We start from the raw sequence: 25,422 nt of genomic DNA, 5'->3' as shown, positions 1-25,422 counted from the left end.
TACAGTGCATCTTCACTCTCACACACTGAGTTTTAACTGAAGTTACCTGTTTGGAATATCTCAAACCTTAAGTTTCACGAAATCAGTACAAAAGCTACAAAAGGAATCAGCACTGTTTATTTCCTTGAGTATCCACAGGGTAAGCCTAACCTTTAACTAACCCACACCTAAGACTAATTTATGAAATAAGTAAAGTTATAATCTCATTGATTTCTGTTTCCTATTCATGGTCACATACTCCTGGAATTCTCTATTCTTCTGTACCGCTCTTGCTTTTCTCGTTTCCTTTAGAGCCTTTGCTTTTGCTGCTTGACTTAATGATTTATAAAAAGCATAGTACAGGACTTTATATTTGGGTCTGTTGCACTTCCTCTTTGTGTTGAACTCAGTCTTGTCCTTCTTCCCCCTCCTCCTTTACTCCTGCTCTTCTTCCTCCTCATTTTCTTCTTCCTTAAAACATTGTTTTTATTCACTGACATTATTAAAATTTTTCAAAAGAAACTGGAAAGTGGCTTAATTTGCAGACAGCTCAGTCAGTGTTCTTGGTCAGTGCTTCCTGGAGTCTGATCTTCAGTATTTGCTTACATAGACTGCAGCACTGTGCCCAATAGTCGTTTGTTCCAGGTTGGTAAGTGCAATTAAACAGGTTAGAGACTCAGGACAGTTCTTCCTCATCCCCCACAAGATTTCTTTTGCTAGACAGATAAAATGGGGAGAGATTTTGATAGGGCTTGATTGAATTCAGAGGTGGTTGTTTCCATGAGTTGATGGTCCAGATTGCTTCCTTCCATCTTTTCTTTGAAGCAAGAGCTAACTGTATTCTATGGCATTCCCACCCGCCCCATTGGTGGATTTTGAACTCTCAGTATTTTCTATCTATAAGACCAGTTTTCATCTCAATTATAATCCATTTTTTGTTTTACTCAAAGTGATTTTATTGCTGTGAACACAGAGAATTTATGCCACTAGAGCAGAGGCTGTGGACGACCCATATTCCTAATTGGGTGGGAGCACCCAGTTAGTCTAAGAGTGTCTGCTCTCTATCAGAACCAGGTGGGATTCAGCATCCTTATCCTTGCTGTTCCTCTCAAGGTGCTTTCAGACAGCAGCTGCTTTCTTAATCAAATGCTAGAGATCCTCAGGAAGATCAGGGGCAAGGCCTTTGGACCTAAGGATTCCCAAGATATTATTTCCAGTCACAAAACAGACCTGTGCCACACCATGTGTGTCCCTCAGGATCACACCTATCTGGGAGGGAGTCAGGCCTTTCTTGGCCAACTTGTAAATTTGTTCCTTCAGGTTATCAGAGGTCATCTTCAGCCACGTGGGGACGCTATGGTGATTGGGCAGCACCAACTGGGTCAGGCCCTTCCCTGGAGCATGTATGCGACCCATGATGGTGGATTTGTTTTGGCAAAAATTCATCCATTTCTTGTTTGCATTGCTTTTAAGAGTCACACTTAATGGGGTCTTTATTGAGATCTTGGGGGTATTCATTTAGACTTCTTCTCATCCCAGCTCAAAATTCTGACTAATCTCTTCTTACTATTATGCGTTTCTGGATATTCTTTGTCTTTTGGTAGCTTTCTCCTGCTATTTTTACCCTGTTTGCTTAAAGGTTTGTCAGAGGGAAAGCTGGAAGACTGATAGAGCAAGTTCTCTAGACATGCCTTTTTCTGTCTTCTGTCTCTTCAAGTCCATTTTCTCTAATCCTCAGGAAGCCTACTGCTAAAAGTGCTGTTAAGGATTTCTGTTTTGTTTTGTTTGTATTTGTTGTTGTTGTTTCTTTGGCCACTTAATAGCTGCTCTTTATCTGGATTCTTTGTCCAGATTTGCTCCCCTATGCTGTTCGGCCTTTAAATCCTGGCTGTCATTTGCAATTCTTTGATGGCCCCCTCTTCTTCCTACTTTTATCAGGCTACTTTAATTAAGTAGTTCAGAAAAATTCTGGTCCATAGTGTTACTCCATTTTAGCCAGAAATGGGTTTTACGTTAGCTTTAAATGTACTGTCCGGATGGAATTAGGACTGCTTGATGTCTTTGATGGGTAGTCATCAAGTCTGGCTTTGGGTATTTTAGGGCTCTGTTCCTTGGTAGGATTTGAAATATATGTGTCTTTTAAATAAAATTAATCATAATAATGGGGCTAGGAAGAGGATCAAAACAACCATTGAGATGCTGTCTTAACAATTCGAGCTGAAGTCATGAAAATCGTTTGGCCTTTGAGCCCTAGAGTCTTAAGCTACCACATGGAACTTAACATCTAGTGGAAGAGTCAGACTTCAGGGAGATGGTTACAGCAGCACATATTTACAACTGTGATAAGTAGTGTAGGGTTTAATTGTGGCATTTCATGAGAGCCATAAGCAATGGAGTCATATAAAGGAAATTGTACAAATGTGTGAAGTCTTCGATGGAGTAAGTGTTTTAGGAGATACATTAGAAGTATTGACTTTTCCTTTGCATTGTCGCATTGTTATGAGGTGGTAGAAAAGGGACTAAATTTCCCACTTGTATGAGAGATGAAAGCTCAGTAAGGGTGTGAATTCTTCTGACATGTACCATTTATTAGACAAAAGTTATCTTAGGCTAAAGTTACTCTAAATAAGACTACCTGTTCCTGTTGTGTGCTGCTTTTTATATTATTTAACTCTCAGAATAAACTCCAAGTAAATGCTTTTATACAATGTGTATATGGATGTGTACATTCCACCTAGGCACATTGGTGATTCTGCTGCTTGGACCTGTATTACAAAACACCTTTGATGTGGAACCTTTAATGAAGCACTCTTAGGTCTAGAGATAGGATACACTGAAGCTGAAGCTAATCAAATCTAAAGTAAAATGTCTATTCACAAAACTACTCTGTTATTAGAGAGACTTTTAAAATTCTGTTGCTCAGATCGTGAAAGATCAGAGTTTAGTGATAGGGACCAGGGTGAGTGACTCGGAGCATAGCTATTTCTGCTTGCGAAGAATTTTGTAGGAGAGGAGATGCTGTGTGAATGGATATGAGAAGCATGGAGTGAGATTTTTGTCAGCATTTACCCAGCACTGTCCAGTGAATTAAGAAAACTGACAAAATGAATTTCATAAATTAATTCTTAGGTGTGGTCTACCAGGACAAAATATAATTAGTCTAGGACCTGCAGACCCAAGATCAAGGCCTGAACTGTGTTGATCCATATCAGACTTACTACTCTTTGAGGTGTTTCCTTAGCAACTGGCAGCTATAATTTAAAATATCCTTTGAAGTGATGCACCATAATTTATTTTAATGCATTTCACAAACTTAATGATTTTGACACCATGTGAAAATACCTGTATTTTCTAAGTATTTGAATAAATAATCTTGTAGATTAGCTAGTGTAAAATCTGATAAGAAGAGAAAGGTCTTTTCGAGGATAACATTTGAGGGCAAAGTTACTTTGTTTTAAAATTAAATAGTTGGCATTTCTGTGTTTTCATTGTTGTCTTTTGTTTTTTAAGTTTTAAAAATAGGCTCTTATTCTGTATCTGAGGCTGGTCTTGAACTTGCTGTGTAATCCAGGTATCCTCGAATGTGAGGACATTACACCTGCCTCAGCCCCCTAAGTATCTGGTTTATAAACATGAACCTCCACATCCAGCTCTAACAGACACTTGGGTCAAATAGGATCAGGACTTAAAAATATTTAAGTTGGAAAGGAAAAAAATATATTGAAAATAGGATGGGATGTATCTTTTTTTTTCTTCTTTACTGATGTGCCTTTGAGAATTAGTTGCTAACTTTAAGTTTGATTGGTCTTGTTTCCATTTCTATACTCAGTTCAACTTCCCTAAAAACATTCTCAACAGGGACTCCTTCTGGTGAAGGTGGCACAAGCTCTGGATGATTCTGGGTGGTACACTGGCTCATGAAGATCCGTGATACCTGACCCAAGATGAGTTGATAGATTTCTCTTAACCAGTTTATGTTGCTTTCCAGAGTGGCTCATTAAAATGTCAAGACTTGGAGTGTTTGGATTGTTTTTGTGGTGTTGAGTATTCTAGATTTGAAAGCATCAAATATTTTGCTCTGTAGCAAATAACTATGGTCATATATCCTGTTTTACCTAGAACCATCCCAGTGCCTGTTAGTCTCATCACTTGAGACTGGAAATTATTGAAGTTTGGAAGAGATGTATAGTCACCATTTGTCAGATACCTTATATTTATTTTAATAATCACATGTCCCTAGATAATTCATAGATTAAATGGTTCTCAGAGATGTGAACTGATGCTTTGTTCTCCCCTGACAGCATATTATTTATCATTTAGAGTGAGTACATTTCTGTGGCTTGGCCTTTGCATTTATCTTCAGAAAGAGGTGGCTCATGCTATATCTGATGTGCTATTGAAAAATTACCAATATGTGTTGTTAGGCTTTGTATTTAAGCCTATAATCCTGGAAGCTGGTTAATTGTGGTATGTTTTTTTATCATTCAGAATACATTTCAAAGAATCATACCATTGGGAGAAATGAAAATAAATATTTATTTATGCAATTTGATCCTAGTAATTAGAGCACAGCTAATACTTGCTAATAAAGCTGAAAAAGAAATACATTATATGCTCTAGCCTGGTTACCATTGTTGAAATAAAATGCCATGGCCAAAAGTAACTTGGCAAGAACAGGTTTATTTCAGTTTACTGGTCTTAGTTCATCATGTAGGAAAGAAGTCAGGGCAAGAATTTAAGTCAGGAACTGAAGCAGAGACCACAGAGGCACACCGCTTACTAGTTTGTTCATCCTGATTTCATATATATATATGAAATCAGGGTATGTCGAATCCACCTGCTCAGGCAGTGGTTCTCAACCTTCCTAATGCTGTCACCGTTTAATACAGTTCCTCATGTTGTGGTGACCCCTAAGTATAAAACTATTTATGTTGCTACTTCATAACCATAATTTTGCTACTATCATGAATCTTAATACAGTTTCTGTGTTTTCTGATTGTCTTAGGTGACCCCTGTAAAAGGGGTCTGGATGTACAGGTTGAGAACTGTTGTGGTCAGGCCTGACACTGCCCACAGTGGGCTGGGAGATCCCACACCCATCAGTCATTAATCAAATAAATTCTGCCTATGGGCTAATAGATGGAGGTGTTTTTTCAATTGAAGTTCGCTCTTCCCAGATGACACTTGTACTGAGTTGACAAAAGAAAAAAAATCTAACCAAGAACTCACATGAAAGGACAACACTTTGAGGCTAGACTACAGAACTTTCGGTGCTGGGTCAGAGACTGCTAGGAATGGGGGCTAACTGAATATTTTGGGGTAAGGGGTTGATTTGATTCCAAAGGCAGGGCTGATGTTGACACAGGAGACAGCATGGATTGATGTTATGAAGAGAAATGAAGTGACAAGCATGGTCAGGGAGGGAGCTTTGAGTGGTCAGGAATGATGCAGTCAGTACTGAACAGTAAGAATGGAAGCATCAAAGGGTTGAAGAAGTACATACCTACATCCTCTCAGTCTGTGCTTTGATGTAAGCTGCCAGTGGATGTTAGTACTACTTCAGTGCATCGAAATGGCTAAGGAAAAGAGCTAAATAATTTAAGTTGTTGATTAAACTAAGAGTGGTTCAGGAGATGCGGAACACATGAGGTTTAGCATGTTTTAGTTCAGGAGATGCGGAACACATGAGGCTTAGCATGTTTTAGTTCAGGAGATGCGGAACACATGAGGTTTAGCATGTTTTAGTTCAGGAGATGCGGAACACATGAGGTTTAGCATGTTTTAGTTCAGGAGATGCGGAACACATGAGGTTTAGCATGTTTTAGGTCCCATTTGTGTACACTTAGTTCAATATGTAGCTCTTGACTCTCACCTTAGCAATTATAGATTTCATCCTTATTAATCTTTACTCTTGACCTTTTCTTTGTGCTTCTCAGGGTTTGTCATCTCTTTCTTATAAATTTCAGGTATTAAGTAGATTGGCATCAGTTTCAGTAGCCATCGTTCTTTTAAGTTGTTGTCTTGCTTGATTCTAAATGCCATGATTATTTCACTGAAAAGTTAATAACAGAACAGTTGTAAGTTTTCTGTATGTGTTATTATTTATAATTTAGTTTAAAAATATATCTTCCATTTCAATCTCTTGTGTTAAAAAGAAGTACCCATATTTTTGGCCACTTACAATCACACCCTGTTCTACAGATTTTTTTTTTCTGCTGCTAAGTGGGAGCCCACCCACTTTCATCTGTTTTAGCCAGTGCTTTTAAAGCTGTGTCTTCATAAAAGTTAATGCTTTTGGTTTAATCAGTGCTAATTCTTGTTATTTTCATACTTTAGAAATCCCTTTATTTTTAAATAATTCTGTTGCTTATAAATAAAAGGAAATAAATACATGTGCTTCTCTTCATTTTGGATCTGAAGAAATTTTCAGTCAGGTGCACATGTGTCTGAACTCATGAAAAAGGTGATGGAGACAGATGTTTCCAGCGTTTGGATGTGGGGAGGTTAATAGGTTTTTAAGACATCAGTGGGGGAAAAAACTAACCATGTAAACAAACATGTTTTCTACCATAGTTTTAGTTTCATTTGTTTTCTAAGACCCTGGACATTTTATTGATTAGAAAAACCTTGTAATCTACATAGCTTCATCTTATGCCTTAATCCATTGTTAACACATGCTCTCAGATTCCTGCCTGTTTTTCATTAGTGATTCACAGCTTTGTTGTCCAATGCTTTCTTTAATTGAACCATTTTTCCTTTGTTCCTTGTCAGTAGCCACATGGATTATAGTGATGTTAAGAAAAAGCCACCTGTGTTTGGAGGCAAACATTTCTTCTGAGCCCTGAGTTCTTCATCTGTCTGGGTGATGAGTTGCACAGTTTTCTCAGTCTACTTTTTATCTTTATAAGAGAAGAGTGTTGTAAAAATGTCAAGAGCCATCCACATGGCTGTGGACTAGTAAACACACTGCTAACTTTGGGCTACTTTGGCAGTAGCTTATGGTACTCAAGGGACTGTATTTTTACAGAATGATGTATTTCAAAGGATACTGTAAAGAATTCATGCATTTAGAGTGATTCAAAGTCAAAACAATTGAGTTCGAGCTATGTGTTTAAAATATTAGTCATCTTGAATACATGCCTAGGCTAAGTGTCAGAAGCTATATTTTGTGCAAAAGGAAAATTTATTGCTAAGAAACCAGTTCATACCTGTGCTTATACAGCATTTTCCATAGGATTAATTTGAGTGTGTGAACTAATACTAGCCAGATTGTTGTACAGTAACATTACTGATAACAAAGGAGAAGTTCATTGAGGGGAAAAACAAATAAAGGAAGTATAAAAATCCCATACTGTATGAAACTACAGAAATGGATCAAAGAATTTGACAGGAAATTTAATGTGTACATAAGTAGAGGCTGACAGAAACATGCTGTGTGTGCCAAAGGTTCCAGTGATGGAAAAGCGAAACATAGTGCTCACTGACCACAGCATGAGCCTTGACACACATTGTAAATAATCCAGAGATCTATGGCTGCATTAAGCACCAGGCTGGTGTATTAACTGCAGTAAATCTATAGCAGGAGGAAAAGCTGGCATGCAGAAATTCCTGATTAATTTTCTCCATGTAGTAGTAGGAATGGTCCCATCTCCCCATCTCCTAGCCCACCTCTGTGTGATCATTTTTTATTCTCTTCTCCTCACAGACTTGCGAGCGTGGATAGTTCCTTCAGCACCATCAAGTTAAAAGCAGACGATGCTTCTGGTAGAAAGCACCTAATCACTGTCAAGTTGAAGGCGAAGGTACGTGCCTTGTTCTTGTGGTCAGGACATACTTTAAGAGATGAACTCTGAATGTTTTCACTGTTTACAAGTGCTGGTGATTTTTAAATGACATGAGTGATTTTAAAAATTGATTTTAGAAAGCCTCAAGGAATTGATTCATCCAGTTTCTAAAAGCCTAGTTATAATTTCTTGTTACTAATTTATTCCAAATTTCATAAAAATGTAGACCTTATTATCAAGAAACGTTGAAGAGTCAGTAGCTCCAAACATCATGATGTTATTGTTGTAATAGCCTATGTAGAAAAGATGTGTCCATAGTCCTAAGTAAAGTTCTGGAAACATTTTTTGCTTCTACTTTTTTGGCTGAGTTGTTTTTGTATTTCTTAATCTTTTTCCTCCCCCCACCCTCTAACACACACACACACACACACACACACACACACACACACACGCACATGTGCACTCATAGTTTATCAGTTATTCGTTTTGGCTGTGTATATTTTAAGAATTTAGAAAGGTTATGTGTGTTTATAAGCTTATATATGCCAGTGATCTATATCCATTCACAAAACAATCATTTTATATTTTTGTTTCATCTTTATTCTTTAGTTCTAGATTCAGAATTTTAAGAACTAAATAAGTGAGTTCAACATATTAATCATCCCTTAGTAAGGACCGGGGAAACAGTGAAATGTAAAGGACACCAGGACATCCAGATTTTCATTGTTTCTGGGAGTCATCAATCACTTCTATTTCAGAAGATTCTAGTGATGAAAAGATCAATTGTGTTTGTCCTTTTTAAAAATGTGTCTGGCATTTAAGATTTTCAAAAGAGAAAATAAACAAACAAATAAAACTGTAGTAGGCGGCTCAGGAAAGTTGTTGTCTCTTAGTGACTCCAAGAGACAGCTTCTGTAGTGACTCTTTTCTCCTGTACACATGGGACATTTAGGTATAATATCAGCAATTTAGTTGGATATGAATCTAACTAATTTTTAAAATGAGTTAAGAGAATTGTTTCATTAAAATAAAGGTTTGTTTTCTTTTTAAATTTTAAAAAGTATGCTTTAGAAAGAAAACAGAAGAAATTCGTTTTTATCCTTGTAAACGGTCACATGTGGCCAGCACCAAGGGTTCTTTCTGTGTCTTCATTCCAGTGACTGTGTAGGATCCATACACTGACGAAAGCTGCCTCACCAATAGGAAGGTCAGAGTGTGAGATTTTAAGTGCCTCTGTCTGCAGGGTTAAAGTCTTGTGCTTACTAAGCAGACAGTGCTTTGTGTTCACACTGCTTTTAAGTATGTTTCAAAGACTTAGTTTATTTTTTTTATCAGTTTAATATTGTTCAGTTCAGTGTAGCAAAAGACTTTTTCTAAGTATAAAATTTACTTCATAAATTGGTGATTTTGCAAATAATGATATTAGTATGTTCCATTATATCTGATACATTTTAAAAATATAGCTTTGTATGCAGATGAGGTATTTCTCTAAAAATATTTTCCTGTTTCTGTTTCACATCTAGAGTTCCACAACAATATTACAGGCAAACACTGGCAGAGAAAAGACAAACCTTTTTTTGAGATAGGAGGAGATGGAGGATAGTTTATATTTGAAAAAGACATGGGGATCTTAATCTTATTTTCGTCTGATTTATTAGATTTGTTGATTTAATTTAGTCTTATAGATAGGCCAAATTTGTCTTCAATATGTGGTCTCTGTCTCCCTCCCACCCTGCTTCCCCGCTCAGTGTTTGGGCCTAGTAATATCAGTTAAGAAACATTGATCACTAAAGCTATTTGGTGAGATTTTAGAAATAATATGTTAATCCAAGCTATGATTTAAAAAAAAACAAATCTTAAATTGTTTTTTTTGTACTTACATAAACCTTTGTTTCTTGACTTGACAACATTTAAAGGAGTACATTTTTGCTTTGTTTTGCTTTTATTCTTGAACACATACTCTCACAGTTCAACCACCATCTTCATCAACTTTAAACTGCAGTGAACACAGTACTGACTTGGGCCACACAACTCTTGTTAAAGATAACTAATCATGAAACAAACAATTAAATAAGTAAACGAGCAAGCAAATAAATAAATTGCTCCTGTGTAATGAGCACAGCTCAGTGTGTGTTGGAGGCCTAGCACTTGCTGTTGTGGTTTGTGTGGTCATGTGGGGCAGCGGTCCTTCTTTGGTCAGAGCCGATTAGGACTCAGAATATGCTGTGGAGTGAGAGATTACAGAACCTAAGAACTGTTGCAACAAATATATGTATGCCATGGTATAAAATTCCTTGAAAATTTAGCACCTGCCTTTCTTCAAGAGAGACTTACAGAACAACTACACTGAGAAATTATTAAAACTTCTGCTTGAAAAAATAGTTTTTTCAAATCAGAACCTCACTATACAGTTCTGATTGGCCTGGAAGTTGCTGTGTAGACCAGACTAGCCTTTAGCCTGTGATGATCATGGTTTTGACTTCTGGATACTAGGATTACACATGTGTGGCATCTTGCTCCATTCCTATATACAGAGTACATGTTGTCAATTAGATTTCCAAAATAAAAGTTTTTAGGCTGGAACTATAGATCAGTTGACTTACTGTTTTACCCAAGGCCATGCATTTCATGCCCAGAGCCATCAAAACAAAGAAAAAATAACAAAATAGTTTTTATAACTTAGGCAAGTTGGTACTACATAGGCCTAGAAAATTTAAAGACCATCCTAACTTTTCCTACATGGATTAGGGACATCGTATTTAGTCCTATACTGTAATTTAGCTACTACGGTTCAGAAGTCATTTTAAAAATGAATTCTAACACAGTGATCCCAGCACTTGAGAAGTTGAAGAAAAAAGGGGCTCCTAATCTGATTTGAAGTTAACCCAGGCTGTACAGTGAGTTGAGTTCCAGAGGTTGTCTTTTATATAGATTGGTACCCTGTGGGGGGCGCCCCCCCCCCCCCCCCCAAAAAAAAAAAAACCAAAAAAACTAAACAAGCAATCAAACCAAAAAACCAGCCAGGAAAATAAGATAAACGCCTATGTTGTAAGCTTATATTTTAAAAGTTCATAATAAACTCCTATCCATATAAAATTGCTTTTTAATTCTCTTCATTTATGTGGTTTATTTGAACAAATTGGCATTTTGTTTAATAGTAATGTGTACAGAACATCTTTGTATTTGCTGAACTTAGAGTGAATATCCAGTAAACCCACTACTGATCAGTTTAATTCACCAAATGCCCATGTACACACCACTATAAATACATTAAGCAGGTGTCATCATCTTACAGATGATCCAGTGGCCGCATTTTTACACACAGGGTTATCATGTATTGAGTGTGCTTTTTTGTGTGTCCTGTGACTTTTACTCAATAAAGTAATGAAAAATGAGAGACTGACAAAGTGAAACCTGGGACTTAAAACAGCTTGTCATAGGAAACTTTGTAAAACTCATTTTCTTTTATGGAATTTAGTTTTAATGGCAAGTAATGAGTATTTTTAATTATAAAATGTGTGGATCTCTCCATGTCATTGAATTTGTGGTATTTATTGTACTGAATCTTACTTAAGTGTAGGCCTTCCTTTATATTACACTACCCACACAGATGACTCTTTAAGTTAGATCCTTAGGTGATGGCTAACAACCCAGAGTGAATCAAATTTTCTATCTCTGCCGCAGAAAGGTTTTGAGGGCACATATCATTTATCTATCTATCTATCTATCTATCTATCTATCTCTCTATCTCTCTATCTCTCTATCTCTCTATCTCTCTATCTCTCTATCTCTCTACCTACCTACCTACCTATCTATCTATCTATCTACCTACCTACCTACCTATCTATCTATCTATCTATCTATCTATCTATCTACATATCAATCTGTCTGATCACTTTTCTTGTGTGTGTGAGTGCATGCATGTGCTCACTGTGGTGGTACACATGCTGAAGGACGACTTTTGGGAGTTAGCTCTCTTCTTCCACCATGTGGGTCCTCTGGATTGAACTCACAATGTCAGGCTTGAGGCGAGCTGTTCTGTCTGCTGAGCATCTAGTCACCTGCATATTTTTAAAGAAGCGTGATAAATTAGAGGAAACAGATCTTTGTAACACTTTTAAGCTCTGCCATTGTCACTTTTTAACCTGATTTTCTCATTTTCTTCTTTCAAAATTAAGGATTATAATATTTTTTTTCTGGGGCTTTCTCTTAATTTTGTTTGTAGCTTTATATCTGTAGATAGATTAATTGCTGTCTATTAATATTTAGTTTCATTTTAGTCACACTTACCTTGATAGCAAAATGTTAATTCTTTGGCAAACATTGGCTTCAAATGAGTAATTTAAAAAACATGTTAAAGTTACGTCTCCTCTTCCTCTTCCTCCTCCTTCCTTCCCTCCTGTGACTTTTACTCAATAAAGTAATGAAAAATGAGAGACTGACAAAGTGAAACCTGGGACTTAAAACAGCTTGTCATAGGAAACTTTGTAAAACTCATTTTCTTTTATGGAATTTAGTTTTAATGGCAAGTAATGAGTATTTTTAATTATAAATGACTTTGAAGATTCTAGAATTGTATTTTAATTGATCTTGAAATATAGTTCTGCAATAAGAAATTTAATTTAAAAAAAGCTTTGAATCTTTGGTAACTTAGAAACCTGATTTGTTCTTATGACTATCATTTCTTTTTATATAACTAAGTAATTAATTTTCTAATAGTTTTACCAATCTTGAAATTTTTTCTTGCTTAAAACTGTAAGTTTTATTTTTCCCAAATGAAGAAGAAGGCATTTCATTATTTATTTTTTCTTTTCTTTGTTTTAGTTTTTTGGGTTTTTTTTCTTTTTGATACGAGTAGTTGGTTATTATGGGAAGTCACACTCAAATTAATAATTGCATATAGTAATTGGTGTGTGCTTCTTGATTATTTAACATACACCACTTATTCAGTTGGTGACTGAAGCTAATTGAAATGTAATTTATGATCAGAGTAATTAAATAACAATTGGTTTAACCTCTGTTTAAAGAAAATCTGAAACTCAGCTTTTGGTCCCTCAGATCATGGATACCAGCAGCATGGATACTGACTCAGGTCAATGTTGCCTACTTATTACTTTTTGGAACTGCCATGTCATTGATCCTTGTATCTCCTAAGCATGGAGTTGCTACCAGTCAGCTCTCAGTGTCACTATAATAGTGCAATTTCAGTGTGTGTGTGTGTGTGTGTATATTCTTTCAAATATTACATCATTACGTATATTGAGGTAATGATGCTTTGTTTAATGTGTCTAGTTTTTCTGAAATGCCTCATGTCAGCTTGTCACACAGACACGGGAATGACCTACTTTAATGCTTTGTCACAGTATCCTGTAGAGCCACCAGATTGTGTTGTGGACTTTCCTGTTCCATTTTCTGTTTCCTGGACACCACAGGTAAATAATTAAGTTTATTTTAAATAATTGGGAAGTATATTCTTTTTAGTCAAATGATTATTTTAGGGTCTAAAATTAATTAATTATTTTAAGCCTTTATATATAAAACCTCATTCTTTAATAATTCATATTTTTCCAAAAATTAATGTCTATCTTTCTGTCTCTAAATATACACATGAGCATGCCTAACACATTGTCTAGATATCTTTAGGCAACCATGTAGAAGTTCTATTGCTGTACATTGTTAAGTTTAAATCTTAAAAAATTCTTTAGAAAGCCGTGGATATAAGTAGAATGTATGTGTGATTGTCCTCTGTGCTTTTAGTCCGTGCTTGCTCTATTTAGGCTAATTCAGTTTCCTGGTGCATTGATACAGGTCAGTGTCTTTAGAATCATGCTAGAAACTGATTGTCATGTATGTACAAGGAGGTATTAGTAGTAAACTAGCCTTAAAAATCAAAGGAGGACAGTGTTGAAGTTTAAGGAAAAATCTCACCAGGACACTGTCCTCCTTTGTACTAGGTCAGGGTTGGTAGTTGACAGTACTCAGAAGAAGACATCTCTGTTTATAGGTTGGAAAGAGAAAACAAATTCATAATCATGCTTTACAGGGGTCACTATGATATATATATATTCTTCCTTCTGTCTTTATGTGGGATTGAGTGCAGGTTTTCAGCTTTGAGTGGCAGACACTTTGCCCAGTGAGCCATCTCCCCTGCTCATAAATTAGTTTTGAAATGCTTAAGAGGATTTAGGTTTGTGAGGGTTCAGATAATTAACCTGACGTTTTAAGTCATGCTTGTTTTTACATTTTCCTCTTTAAGAAAAATGTCCTGTATTGGAAATTGGTAAGACTTAGCAAAGAAAGGAAAGTACCTGTAATTTTCCTTTGGTGCTAGCTGTAGCTTATCAGTTTTTAAAAATACTGGTGGCGGAGTGATGGTGACATACACCTTTGATCACAGCATTAGGGAAGCAGAGGCAGGAGGATCTCTATGAGTTTCAGGTCTGCCTAGTCTATAGAGCAAGTTCCAGGACAGTCAGGGATACACAGAAAAACCCTGTTTTGAAAGACCAAACCAACAATCTGTTTGCCTATAAATTGTAGGTTTTTTTTTTCTTTAAAACTTTTTTTGACTCAAGAAGCCTCATCTTTTACTTAAGAAACTTCCTTGAGATCAGGAGAAAGTATCAAGTCTGGATTGTGTTACTGTGTCCATTTTAATATTTATCTTGATGAGTTTTGTAGTTTTCTTTTTAATGTGAATATTATGTAAGTTTCCTGACAGGTCATGAAGAGTATATGTGACATCACAATTATTTTGTGGCAGCTGGATGTGGTGTTCCTCTTTACTACCAGCTTGGAACCTCGGCCCTGTGAGCATGGGGTTAATGTAATACTGTCCATTAGAACTTTAGATATGACTCTCAGAAATTTTTTTTTGTAATATATCCAAGCAAACATGATTAACTAGTAGTAACTGGAATATATCAAAGTTATAGCAAGGTAAGACTCCTTTTGACTCACACTTGGCATTACTGTCACATTTGTCTGAGATCTGTATCTAGTCCTCCCTTTTCTGTTAGAAATGAAATAATGTGTTCCCAGAGTTACAGTGCCTGTCTTCTCTTTTCTGGGCCCCTTTAGTTCCTAAACAGGAGTCTCTTTCCCTTAAAGTCTAAGCATGCTACCCATGCATATTCCTATGCCATATCTCCAATGTAAGGCATTTTAAGTCAGCATTATTTAGTTGATTTATCCATACTTGTCTGCATGTGTCAATTTGCTCTTAAAATGCTATAGATCCTTATGTTCATCAGTCAATTCATTCACTGCCCGAGTAGTAAAGTTACCCACAGTTTCTTACTGTCAGTCTGCAGCAGAACCCTTGTGTGTACTATCCGGTACATATATATGAAGATTTCTGTATTAGTATTCCTAGAACTGATATATGGAACATGCCTCTGAGGTTACTAAATACTGCCTGCTCCCCTTCCCAAACTGCTTGTGTAAGTCTGCCCTGGCATCCAGGCACACATGGTGATTCTTACATTACCGCAGACTGCCAACAATTGATAAGCTTTGCCACGGTCATGATCTGTGCCTAATTGAAGTATTTTTAACGTTCTATGCACCCTTCATATTGTTCTGATACTAATGCTTTCCTGGTTACAGGGAATATGAACATCTTTTCATCACCACTGTTAGACTGTTACATAGTTTGTCAAACTTTCAGAGCAGTAATGTATATCCATATTAATGGTCTTGCCTTGTTGGCTTGTCAAAGAAAATCTGTCTTTTGTTCATATTCAAGTATTATAGAACAATCTAAACTTAATCTTGTCTGTATTATATATGTGCATGAAGTTTGGCCATATTTGTTTCAGTTTGAGGTAATTTCTGTTTTCTTTTTTAAATGAAATACATGGAATTAAAATTTAGAAAGTTTCAAAAATGTTTCCTTTTAAGTATTTACCTATGTCATAAAGCTTTTGGTGATAGAAATATGAACTCTTTTCAACATTAGAGTGTTGGCAATGTTAAGTTGTATCTGGACAGTAAGATTAAAAATGAGGCAACAACATTATGTTAGGGCAGTTCTGCTCCTACAGGATGAGGATGGTTTTTTCCCTATCTTTCCTTCCTTCCTCCCTCCCTCCCTACTTCCCTCCCTCCCTCTTTTTAACAGTTTTTAATCAGTTGTGATTTGTAAGCCATATGAATGTTCCTGTTGTAGTCTAATAATAAAGTTGCATTTAAAACACTTTATAGATTCCACCTAACTGATTTACAAAGTCTTTGTCTGCTTCTGTGTATTTCTTCTCTGGCTTCAGTGCTCCTGGACTTTAAACTTGGAAGATCTTTATTTTCCTTTCTTTTTGTAACATAACAGACAGGGCTTTGTGGCATCCATATTAGAAATGGGTGATTTTCCTTATGGTCCCCGTCTTCCTGCTGAGTTGATAATGTTTTGATGTATTTTTCTTTTGCTCTGATGAGAGGTCTGCTGCTGCTGCTCTGACATGCTCATTTGGATGAATAATTATAACGTGCACAGTGTCAGGCCGAAGATGGCAGGGTTTTGTGCGGCATGACAAGCCTCGTACCAGTGCAGGTGTCTCACAGCATGATCAGCAGCAGCCAGTGTACTCTGGCGCAGAGGAGACATTTCCTGTGGTAAGAAATCGGCAGCAAGGGCAAGGCGGCTGCGTGTGCAGCAGTGGTGTGTGCCAGAGAGACACAAAAGTGCTTCTCAGACCCAGTGACTGGGCCTTTACACATGCATGCCTTCCTTACTCAGTGAATCCTCCATGCAGAATTTAGGATAGAGTGTGAGCTGTCCTCCTCATATCACATGTGCTACGAAATATGTTACCTTTAAGATTTTACACACAGTCCATACATGTCAATATTGTCAGCTGATAGATTGTCTTGGGCTAATGTCAGACATTTAGGACAAAAGGACTTTGATTTTGCCCAGGTCACAGACTGTTTTCTACCTGAGACTGTGTCATGAACTGTAGGTTTCAAGGAGTAAACTTGCCAGAGGCACTTGCAATATTTAGATTTGATTAGAATCGCGAAGCAGTGTCCAGTATATTTCCTACCATGGAGAACTCTGATCCTCCTGGGGCAGTGCCATGGGTGAAGAAGAGTGAGACTTCTGATACAGCCTCTGTCTGACAGGCGATATTCTGATGACTGAAGAGTGTAATTAAAGAGTTCTGTTGCCCAGCAGGGAGTGAGGTCCTTCCTCAAAGCTGCAGACCCACAGTTGGGCATGCCCACTTCATGTTACACTTCACCGCGTGGCTTTTGTCTGTTTTATTGAGGCAGGCTACACTGTATAGCCCACACTGCCTTGGAACTGATTATGTAGCTCCAACAATCCTGAAACTTAAGGCGAACTTTCTGCCTCTGTTTCTTGAATATGGTTGGTCAGTCAGTGGTGAGCTGCTATACTAGGCTCTTAAACTGTATAGTTTTATACAGGTCTCTTGCCTGCATTTGCCTCAGTTCACAGGTTCTCAAGGAAATAGACATTGTTAAGAAACACAACTTCCTTGAGGCTCACAGAGCTCAGCTCTGAGAAACCACTGGTGGTCTATGTCGTTGGGTTTTATTTATTATCCCTTTGTTGATTTGGTCAGAAAACTCACAAAACTACATTTTCCTTTACTCTTAAATTAGTAAGTTATACATGCTTTTGCTTCTGTGGCAGTATTATTTTTGTCATTGGTAGTATTACAAATAAAAGAGAAAAGTCATTTTTTAAAATTCTGTAATATGATAGAAAAAGGAGTCATGGACTCTGCTGGACTCGGGTGTCTGTTAGCTGCCTTTCTTTGTTTCTTTTTCAATAACATCCATTTAAAAAATGCCTGGAATGGAATAAAGGGAAATGAAACGAAGCAAAATTAGAAAATTATAGTCACTTAGTACATCTTTATGTACAGTGTAGAACTATGCCTTGCCATTTCTAAAATAGCAGTAATAAAATGTACATTTATTCAAATGATCCTTAGGATCATGGGAGTTGGGACATGTCCATGAAGATTGTGTTCACAGCAGTCACCCGATACCTATCTGTTTCCTTTGGTGCTGAAAGCAGTGCGCTCTCTTCTTGATTCAGGTGTTCTACATCTTTGTTTAATTGTCCCCTTAGTAGGTACAGATTTGGTTGTAAAATGTCTCTGTCATTGCATTTTGTCATAGTATGGACAAAACATTACTTTAATTTTCTACCAAAATAAGACTTACACCTGAATATAATTTGAGTTAGAATCCAAGGCAGAGTTTGATAGTTTTCTTTCTGTTGTAGATAAAGTAGCAGCGTCTCTACTCTTCTTCGCACCTGTTTCTCTCCAGTGTCAACCACTTTAAACTGGTAGTATGTGCTTTTAATATTTATGTTACTCAGTTTTTCTGTTGCCAAAGAGAATACTTGAGATAGTCAATTAAAAAAAGATAGAGGTTTGTTTTGACTTAAGTTTTGGAAGTAGTGTCTGTGCTCCAGAAGGGTTCATTACTTTAGGTGACTGGGATCAAAGTATCTCTTTTCAGTAAGAATGTGTGGTTTAGAGAAAGAGAAGAAGAAGAAGAAGGGTCCTACCCCTGCTGAGATAATGACATCAGTGGCCTAAGCCCTCTTATCAGCTTTCTAGCTGTTCTGTACCACCATTTTGGGAACATTGTTAAAGCCTTTAATGCATAGACCTTTGGGGAAACATTTGGGATTCAAACTGTGATAGCATTGTAATTCGTGATATCACAGATTTAGTATATATATTTGTTCATTTAGGTATTATGTATAATGTTATACTGTGGAAAGTGAGTTGGCTGGGCTCTATTTGCTTGGTTTTTTTTGTTTTGTTTTGTGTGTTTTAACCTGCCAGAGACCCCAAACAAACCTAATGTCTTGATCATCACCAAATAATTGTATTATAAGTTTGATATCAATTGTATTATGTATAATGCAGAGATAATAAGTGGTTGGCTATAGTTACTTTTTCTTTTTCACCTTAGTTTTTGTTTTTTTTAGAGTTAATGTTTATCTTACCTCATTTAACAGTATCCCCAAGAGACATGTCTGTCTGTCTGTCTGTCTATATATATATCTAGATATCTATTTATAGCTAGATATAAAAAGAGAGAAGATGACTTTAGAATCAAATGGATGGATACCTTTGACTCTCCAATAGTTACTTTAATTTTAGGGAAAAGAGAATTTTAATTACTGTTGATTTCCAAACTTATCAAAGTTAGTTTAAGCTTGTAGGAAATTTTGGCTCTGTGCACTTGGGATGCTTCTTGCAATAGTAGCGCCTTCTGTGCATGAAGACCACAGAGACTGCTGTAATGCGATAAGCTGTTTGTCAAATGCCCTTTTATCTACCACCTTAATGCACATCTGAAATGATGTGCCTGCTCCTGTTAACACCAGATTCTACTCTAGATCTTCATAGTATCCTTCATAATTTAAACACAGTCTAAAAGGCTGGATCAAATCCTGTCTGCATATACCAATTGTGTCATAGAGTGCACATAACAAAAATTGAGATTATGAACAAAAGTTCTTTTGAATTGTAACATGTAATGCAAATATAAAAAGTTTGTGCATAGTGAGCTCTTAGTATAGAGCTCAGAGGAAAAGAAGTGCCTGTCAGGTCTATGTGCATTACATATCTAGCCAATGATAGCTTATATGTTGACTTAAGGATCCTTAAGGTTTTAAGAATTGTTGGTTGTTCCATAAAGAGACATGCATGAGGAACACGAAAGGTCTCAATCTCAGCAAGGGGTGTAGACACGAAAGATGACTAACCTGAACATGGGCAGAAGCTGGATGCCTTGCTGTCTGTTGGTTAATATATTGCTGTTATTTAAACTAATATTCAATGGTTAGCCTAAATTGATAAAATATTCATATATAGCATGTACCTCAAGTAAAAGGAAAAATACATCAGATTCCAAATGGCTTCTTAATGTTATGATTTATATTTTAAAATATGATTGGATAAGAAGAAATTATTTCAGCCAATATGAGTGAAACACATATACAATTTAAGTTAATAACATCCTCTATCATATTTTGTTTTGATCAAAAATCCTTTCTAGTAAGTTAATATACTCTATTTGCACTTACATCAATAGGTTTTAGTGCACATATAAAATAGTCATTTCATAATGGTATTTTCCTCTGTGTGTGTATCATTATACTTTGCTCACATTTGGTGCTCTCCCCTTCCCCCCGACTTTCTTACCAGTCTTTCCCTAGACCAGGGAATACTTTGGGATGGGTGGGTTTTAGTGTACTTACACATGGGAGTCTTTGCATATTTTAAAACATTCTTTGGGGACCAGTGATATGACTCAGCATAGCATGCTTGCCACCAAACCTAGTGAGCTGACCTGAGTTCAGTCTCCAGGACTCACACAGGTAAAGGAAAGAACTGACTTGCATTTGTTCTCTGTCGCCCACCAGTGCATGGGAGCATTTGCACGCACACTGTGGCTCTTTCTGAAAGTACCTTAACACATCCTCAGTGTGAAGATAAAAAGCTAGCAGGTTGGAAACAGACTAGTGATCAGTTATGAAATGTGTGAGAGGCACTAGAACTTTCTGGCAGGAAATACCTCCCTGCATGTGTGCTTGTATGTATGTGTGTGCTTTTCTCTCTGTCCCTCTCCCTCTCCTTCTTTCCCTCTCCCTCCCCCCCCCTGTCTCTCTCTGGTGTGTGTGTGTGTGTGTGCACTCGCACACACACAGAGAGAGAGAGAGGGAGAGAGAGAGAGAGAGAGAGAGAGAGAGAGAGAGAGAAATTATCAAAAGCCAAAGCATCTCAGTGTCATGTGTAGAAGGATTCCGAGCTGCGGAGGAGACAGCAGAGGCAACAGGACAGTGTGTATTTTTAAAGTGCTGTCAATGGAGTAAGTGTCCTGTCTCCAGCTATGTGTGTAAGATTAGTCCTTTCATTTTTTTTATTTTATGTTTGGTATGCATGAGAAAAAGTTCTATATAGCTAGCTTTTTCTTTGTCAGGTATTGACACTGTACTGCATAACAGAAAATTATATTGGTTTCTGGAAGTAGTTCCATTGGTAATGCTTACTGCATAAGCCTGACTAGCTGTTTGAATTCCCAGCACCAAGTAAATTTTATGCATGGTGGCACTTGTCCGTGACTCTAATGGTATGCAGCAGTGAGAAGCAGACCCCTGGATCCTGTGCATCGGCCAATCTGGCTGAATCTAGGAGCTTCAAGTTCAGAGGAAGACTTTGTCTCAAAAAAAAAAAAAGGTAGAAGCTAATAAGATACCTGGTAATGATCTCTGGCTGCCACATGAGTCCACACACATGTACAACACACATGTACATCTATGCATACACTACACGTATAACACACATACAGACAAAGATGGACTGGATTTTTTTTCACTAATTGACTTGATAGTTTTTTGCTTTTTGTTGTTGTTGCTTTGTTTTGTAGTGTACAACATGGAAAGCTGAGGACAATATTAAAAGTGCCTACTTATTTTCAACATGAGCTTGACAGATTTTCTTTTTCTTAGTAAAATTGCTACAGCTGTCCTGTCAGACATGATGGGATTGTGCTTCATTTTTCCCTCGTGGCACATAGCTTCTTCACAGGAATTGAAAGAGGAGCAAATGCCTGAAGTGGTCACTTGCAGTTGCAATAATATTGGAACAGGACAGACAAGTCCTCTGTGGATTCAGTTAACAGGAAACATGGGATTGAATAGATGCAGTCACAGATGTAACTACAGACACAGGTGAGGATCTTTCTGGAAATACAGGTAAAATCAAATGAACTGGATATATAGATTTACTTAAAGTTACCTGATTGGAAATATTGCAGTCAACATTAAAATTAAATTTCTGAAGTTTAATCTCTTCATATTTTCACATTCTATGCAAAACTTTTGAATCATCCAAAGATAAAAATGGTTATTAGAGGGTTTATCTGCCAGTATTATAGAGAAATATATAAAAAAAAATCAGAATAGGAAGCAACTGTTGCAAGTCCTAGAAAATTATGCTATTAATTTAAGTGTCATCAGAGCACAAAAGCTCACATTCCAGGACTATGTGAACATTATTAAAATACTGGAAAGAATAGTGCTTAAGAGGAAGATGTTACACTCTGAGATCTGCTTAAGTGACTGCCGTTACTGCTTCTCTTCAGGCATTAAGAAAGTAACAAAATGCTTTTAAAGATAATAAGCACTGCACTTTGAGTCTGGCAGTATTCACACTTTAATGCCTAAGTGCTTTTGTAGTTTAACATGACTTAATAGCAGCTATGGGGTAAGAGCCATATTTTAGTCCACATGCATCTATCTTTCTTCCTTCTCCAGTGTATGTACTATGTATCTGATAAGATCTCATTATCTCTGTGTGTTCATGGATATGAACCACTTATTCTTTTGTCTTCTCTTAGCTGTAAGGAGCATTGTTACTTTGGCCTAAGTTTTTTAATTGTTAAGGAAAACAATGCAGACATACTGGTAGATCTGTTACTGTCTGGAGACCATGGTGAGTGTTGTTGAGCTGTCATTGACAAATTAGTGGAACACAGTTAAAATGTACAATTGGATGAGTTTTTACAAATAGTCACCTGTGAAATCATCTCCACTCTCAAGATAACTAACACCACTACCAAATTTACACTCTCCTTCCCCTTAGTGGCTCCCTCACTTGTCCCTTCTGTCCTGTTCCTCCTCTAGCTTTTGTCACTGTTATCTTTCTGTGTGCTGTGCTTTCCAATGACAGGTTTCTTTCTTTGGTATAACTGTTTTGAGGTTCACCATGCAGCATGTCATATAGTTTATGCTTTTTTATTCTGAAGTATTTATGAATCTGCCACGTGCTGCCATTAACTTGTCTGTGGACACAAATTTTCAGGAGTTTCCTAGGCTGTTAGGCTGGGAAGTGGCTCCCTGGCTAAAAGTGCTTGCCTTGCAAGGATGAAGACCAGAGTTCAAATTCTCAGGGTCCATATAAAAACTGGACATGTAGTGGGAGCATCTTTAATCCCAGAGTTTCTGTGGGGAGAAACCTGGCAAGTACAGCAGAAAAACAAGAAAGAGATCTTGTCTCAAAGAAGGTTCAGGGTGAAGATTGACCCCTAACGCTATCCTTAGCCCTGAATACCACTGCCAAGGTACACACTCATTTGCATGCACACACATGAATGCACATAACCATACATACAGTTTTAACTCTTTTTATTTTAATGGAATATAATTAGATAATTTCCCCCTTACCTTTCCTCTCTCCAAGCCTCCTTTGTCTGCTCCTTCCCACACCTCTCATTTCAGAGCTGACCATTTGCTGTTGATCAACCATTAGGGGCTTATCTACTGAGAGAACGATCCTACCCACTCTGTAGTTCATTGTCTAGGGAAGAGTCCTAGCTGAAGTTTCCGCCTTCCATGTTAGTGTGTCTGTTGGTGTCATTCTTATTCATACCATGTTTAGGCAAACATGTTGTTGAGGAATTGTGGGTATAACTTCCCTGCCATTTCTAGGAGGTACAGTCTCACAGCAGATTTTCTGATCCTCTGCTTCTTACAAGCCTTGCACCACCTCTTCCATGATACTCTTGAGGCTCACGAGTTGTGTCACACATAAACCAACGGAGACCAGGTACCCTATGATGTCAACTGTGTCAATTGTGACGTCTTTGTTTTGATGCACATGGCTTTTGCATATAAGAACGAAGCTGCTATAAACAGTATATGTCATTGTCTAAGCATATGCTTGTATTTCTATTGACAGCATGTTTAGGAGAGAAGTGGCTGGATATTACAGAAGCTATATATTTAACTTCTTTGGGAACTATCTAACTATTTTTCTTTCTTTTTTCATCACTAATATATTTATTTCTTCACTTTACATGCCGATTACAGCCCCACTCCCTGCTCTCCTCCCAGTTCCACCATTACTAATCCTTCTCCCATCACCCCCTCCCCTTTTCCTCAGAGAAGGGAAGCTCTGCAACCTAGTACCAACCCACCCTGGCACACCAAATTGCAGCAGGACTAAATGCATCCTCTCCCACTGAGGCCAGACAAGGGATCCCAGCTAGAGGAAAGGGAACCAAAGGCAGGCACCTGTGTCCAATTGTTAGGGAACCTACATGAAGACCAAGCTGTATGTTTGCCACAAATGAATAGGGGGCTAGGTCCAGGCCCTGTGTGCTTGTTGGTTGGTGGTTCAGTCTGTGTGAAGCTCCATGGGCCCAGGTTAATTGATTCTGTACGTCTTCTTTGTGGTGTCCCTGACCACTCCAAGACCCACAGTTTTTCCCTGTACTCTTCTACAAGAGTCTACCTCATGTTTGGCTGTGAGTCTCTGAGTCTGTTCCTATCAGCTACTGGATGAAGTCTTTCAGAAGATAGTTATGCTAGGTTCCTGTTTGTAAACAGCAGAGTATCGTTATTAGTGTCATGTTTGGCAATCTCCCATGAGATGTGTCTTAAGTTTGGCCAGTCCTTAGTTGGACATTTCCACAATCTCTGCTCCATTTTTATCCCTGCACATATTGTAGGAAGAACAATTTTTAGATCATAAGTTTTGTCCTCCTCCCTCCACTGGAAGTTTCTCCTGGCTACTGGAGGTAGCCATTTCAGTCTCTATATCTGTAGCTGCTAGGAGTCTCAGCTAGGGTCATACCCATAGACTCTTGGGAGCCTCCCCCATGGCAGATCTTCATTTTGTCCCAGAGGTTTCAGTTTTCTTTCCCAGCCCTCTCCCCACCTCTCCCCCCTCCCCATTTTATCCTTACCCCATTATTGTCTTTCTGGGTCTTGGTTACCTCACTCAGGATAATCTTTTCTATTTCTATCCATTTGCCTGCAAATTTCATGATATCCTTGTTTCGAATAACTGAGAAGTATTCCATTATATAAATGAACCACATTTTTTTAAATCCATACTTCAGTAGAGGGACATCTAGCCTATTTCCAGTTTCTCACTAGTATGAATAAAGCTAGTATTAACATAGTTGAGCAAGTGTCCTTGTGGCATGGTGGAACAACTTTTATATTTATGCCCAGGAGTGGTCTTGAGATGGAACTATTCCCAATTTCTGAGAAACTGCCAAATTGATATCCAGAGTGGTTGTATAAATTTGCTCTCCCACCATCAGTGGAGGAGTATTCCTCTTGCTTTATATCCTTACCAGCATGTGCTGTCACTTGAGTTTTTGATCTTAGCCATTTTGACTGGAAATCATCACTCTGAGATGGAGTCTCAGAGTTGTTTTGATTTGCACTTCCCTGATGACTAAGGACAATGAACATTTTTTTTTTTAAGTGCTTCTAGGCCAGTTGAGACTCCTCTGTTGATAATTCTCTGTCTAGCTCTGTATTCCATTTCTTAATTGGGCCATTTGGTTTACTGGTGTCTAATTTTTTTAGTTCTGTATATATTTTGGATATTAGCCTTCTGTCTGATGTAGGGTTGGTGATGATCTTTTCTCATTCTGTAGGCTGCTGTTTTGTCTTATTCATGATGTCTTTTGCTTTACAGAAGCTTTTCAGTTTGTTAATTGTTAATCTTAATGACAGAGCTATGGGTGTTCTGTTTAGGAAGTTGTTTCCTGTACTAATGTGTTCAAGGCAGTTCCTTACTTTCTTATCTATTAGATTTAGTGTATCCAGTGTTATATTGATGTGTTTGATCCACTTGGACTTCAGTTT

General features: G+C 37.4%; 1 protein-coding gene and 1 pseudogene across 1 annotated transcript in view; one reads left to right on the top strand and one right to left on the bottom strand.

Annotated features, from left to right (window-relative positions):
• Fancl (FA complementation group L) overlaps positions 1–25,422 on the top strand; it is a 75,487-nt gene that overhangs the window by 26,298 nt on the left and 23,767 nt on the right. The window contains exons 6-7 of the mRNA XM_028777715.1: positions 7,685–7,781; positions 13,127–13,195. Coding sequence (XP_028633548.1) covers positions 7,685–7,781; positions 13,127–13,195 — 166 coding nt within the window. The remainder of the gene's footprint in view (positions 1–7,684; positions 7,782–13,126; positions 13,196–25,422) is intronic.
• LOC114629649 lies at positions 958–1,395 on the bottom strand (annotated as a pseudogene).

Source organism: Grammomys surdaster, unplaced genomic scaffold (genome assembly GCF_004785775.1).
Source record: "Grammomys surdaster isolate TR1022 unplaced genomic scaffold, NIH_TR_1.0 67, whole genome shotgun sequence".
Classification (NCBI taxonomy): Eukaryota; Metazoa; Chordata; class Mammalia; order Rodentia; family Muridae; genus Grammomys; species Grammomys surdaster.
The sequence above is the reverse complement of the archived record's forward strand: the minus strand, read 5'-3'. Positions and strand labels throughout refer to the sequence as shown.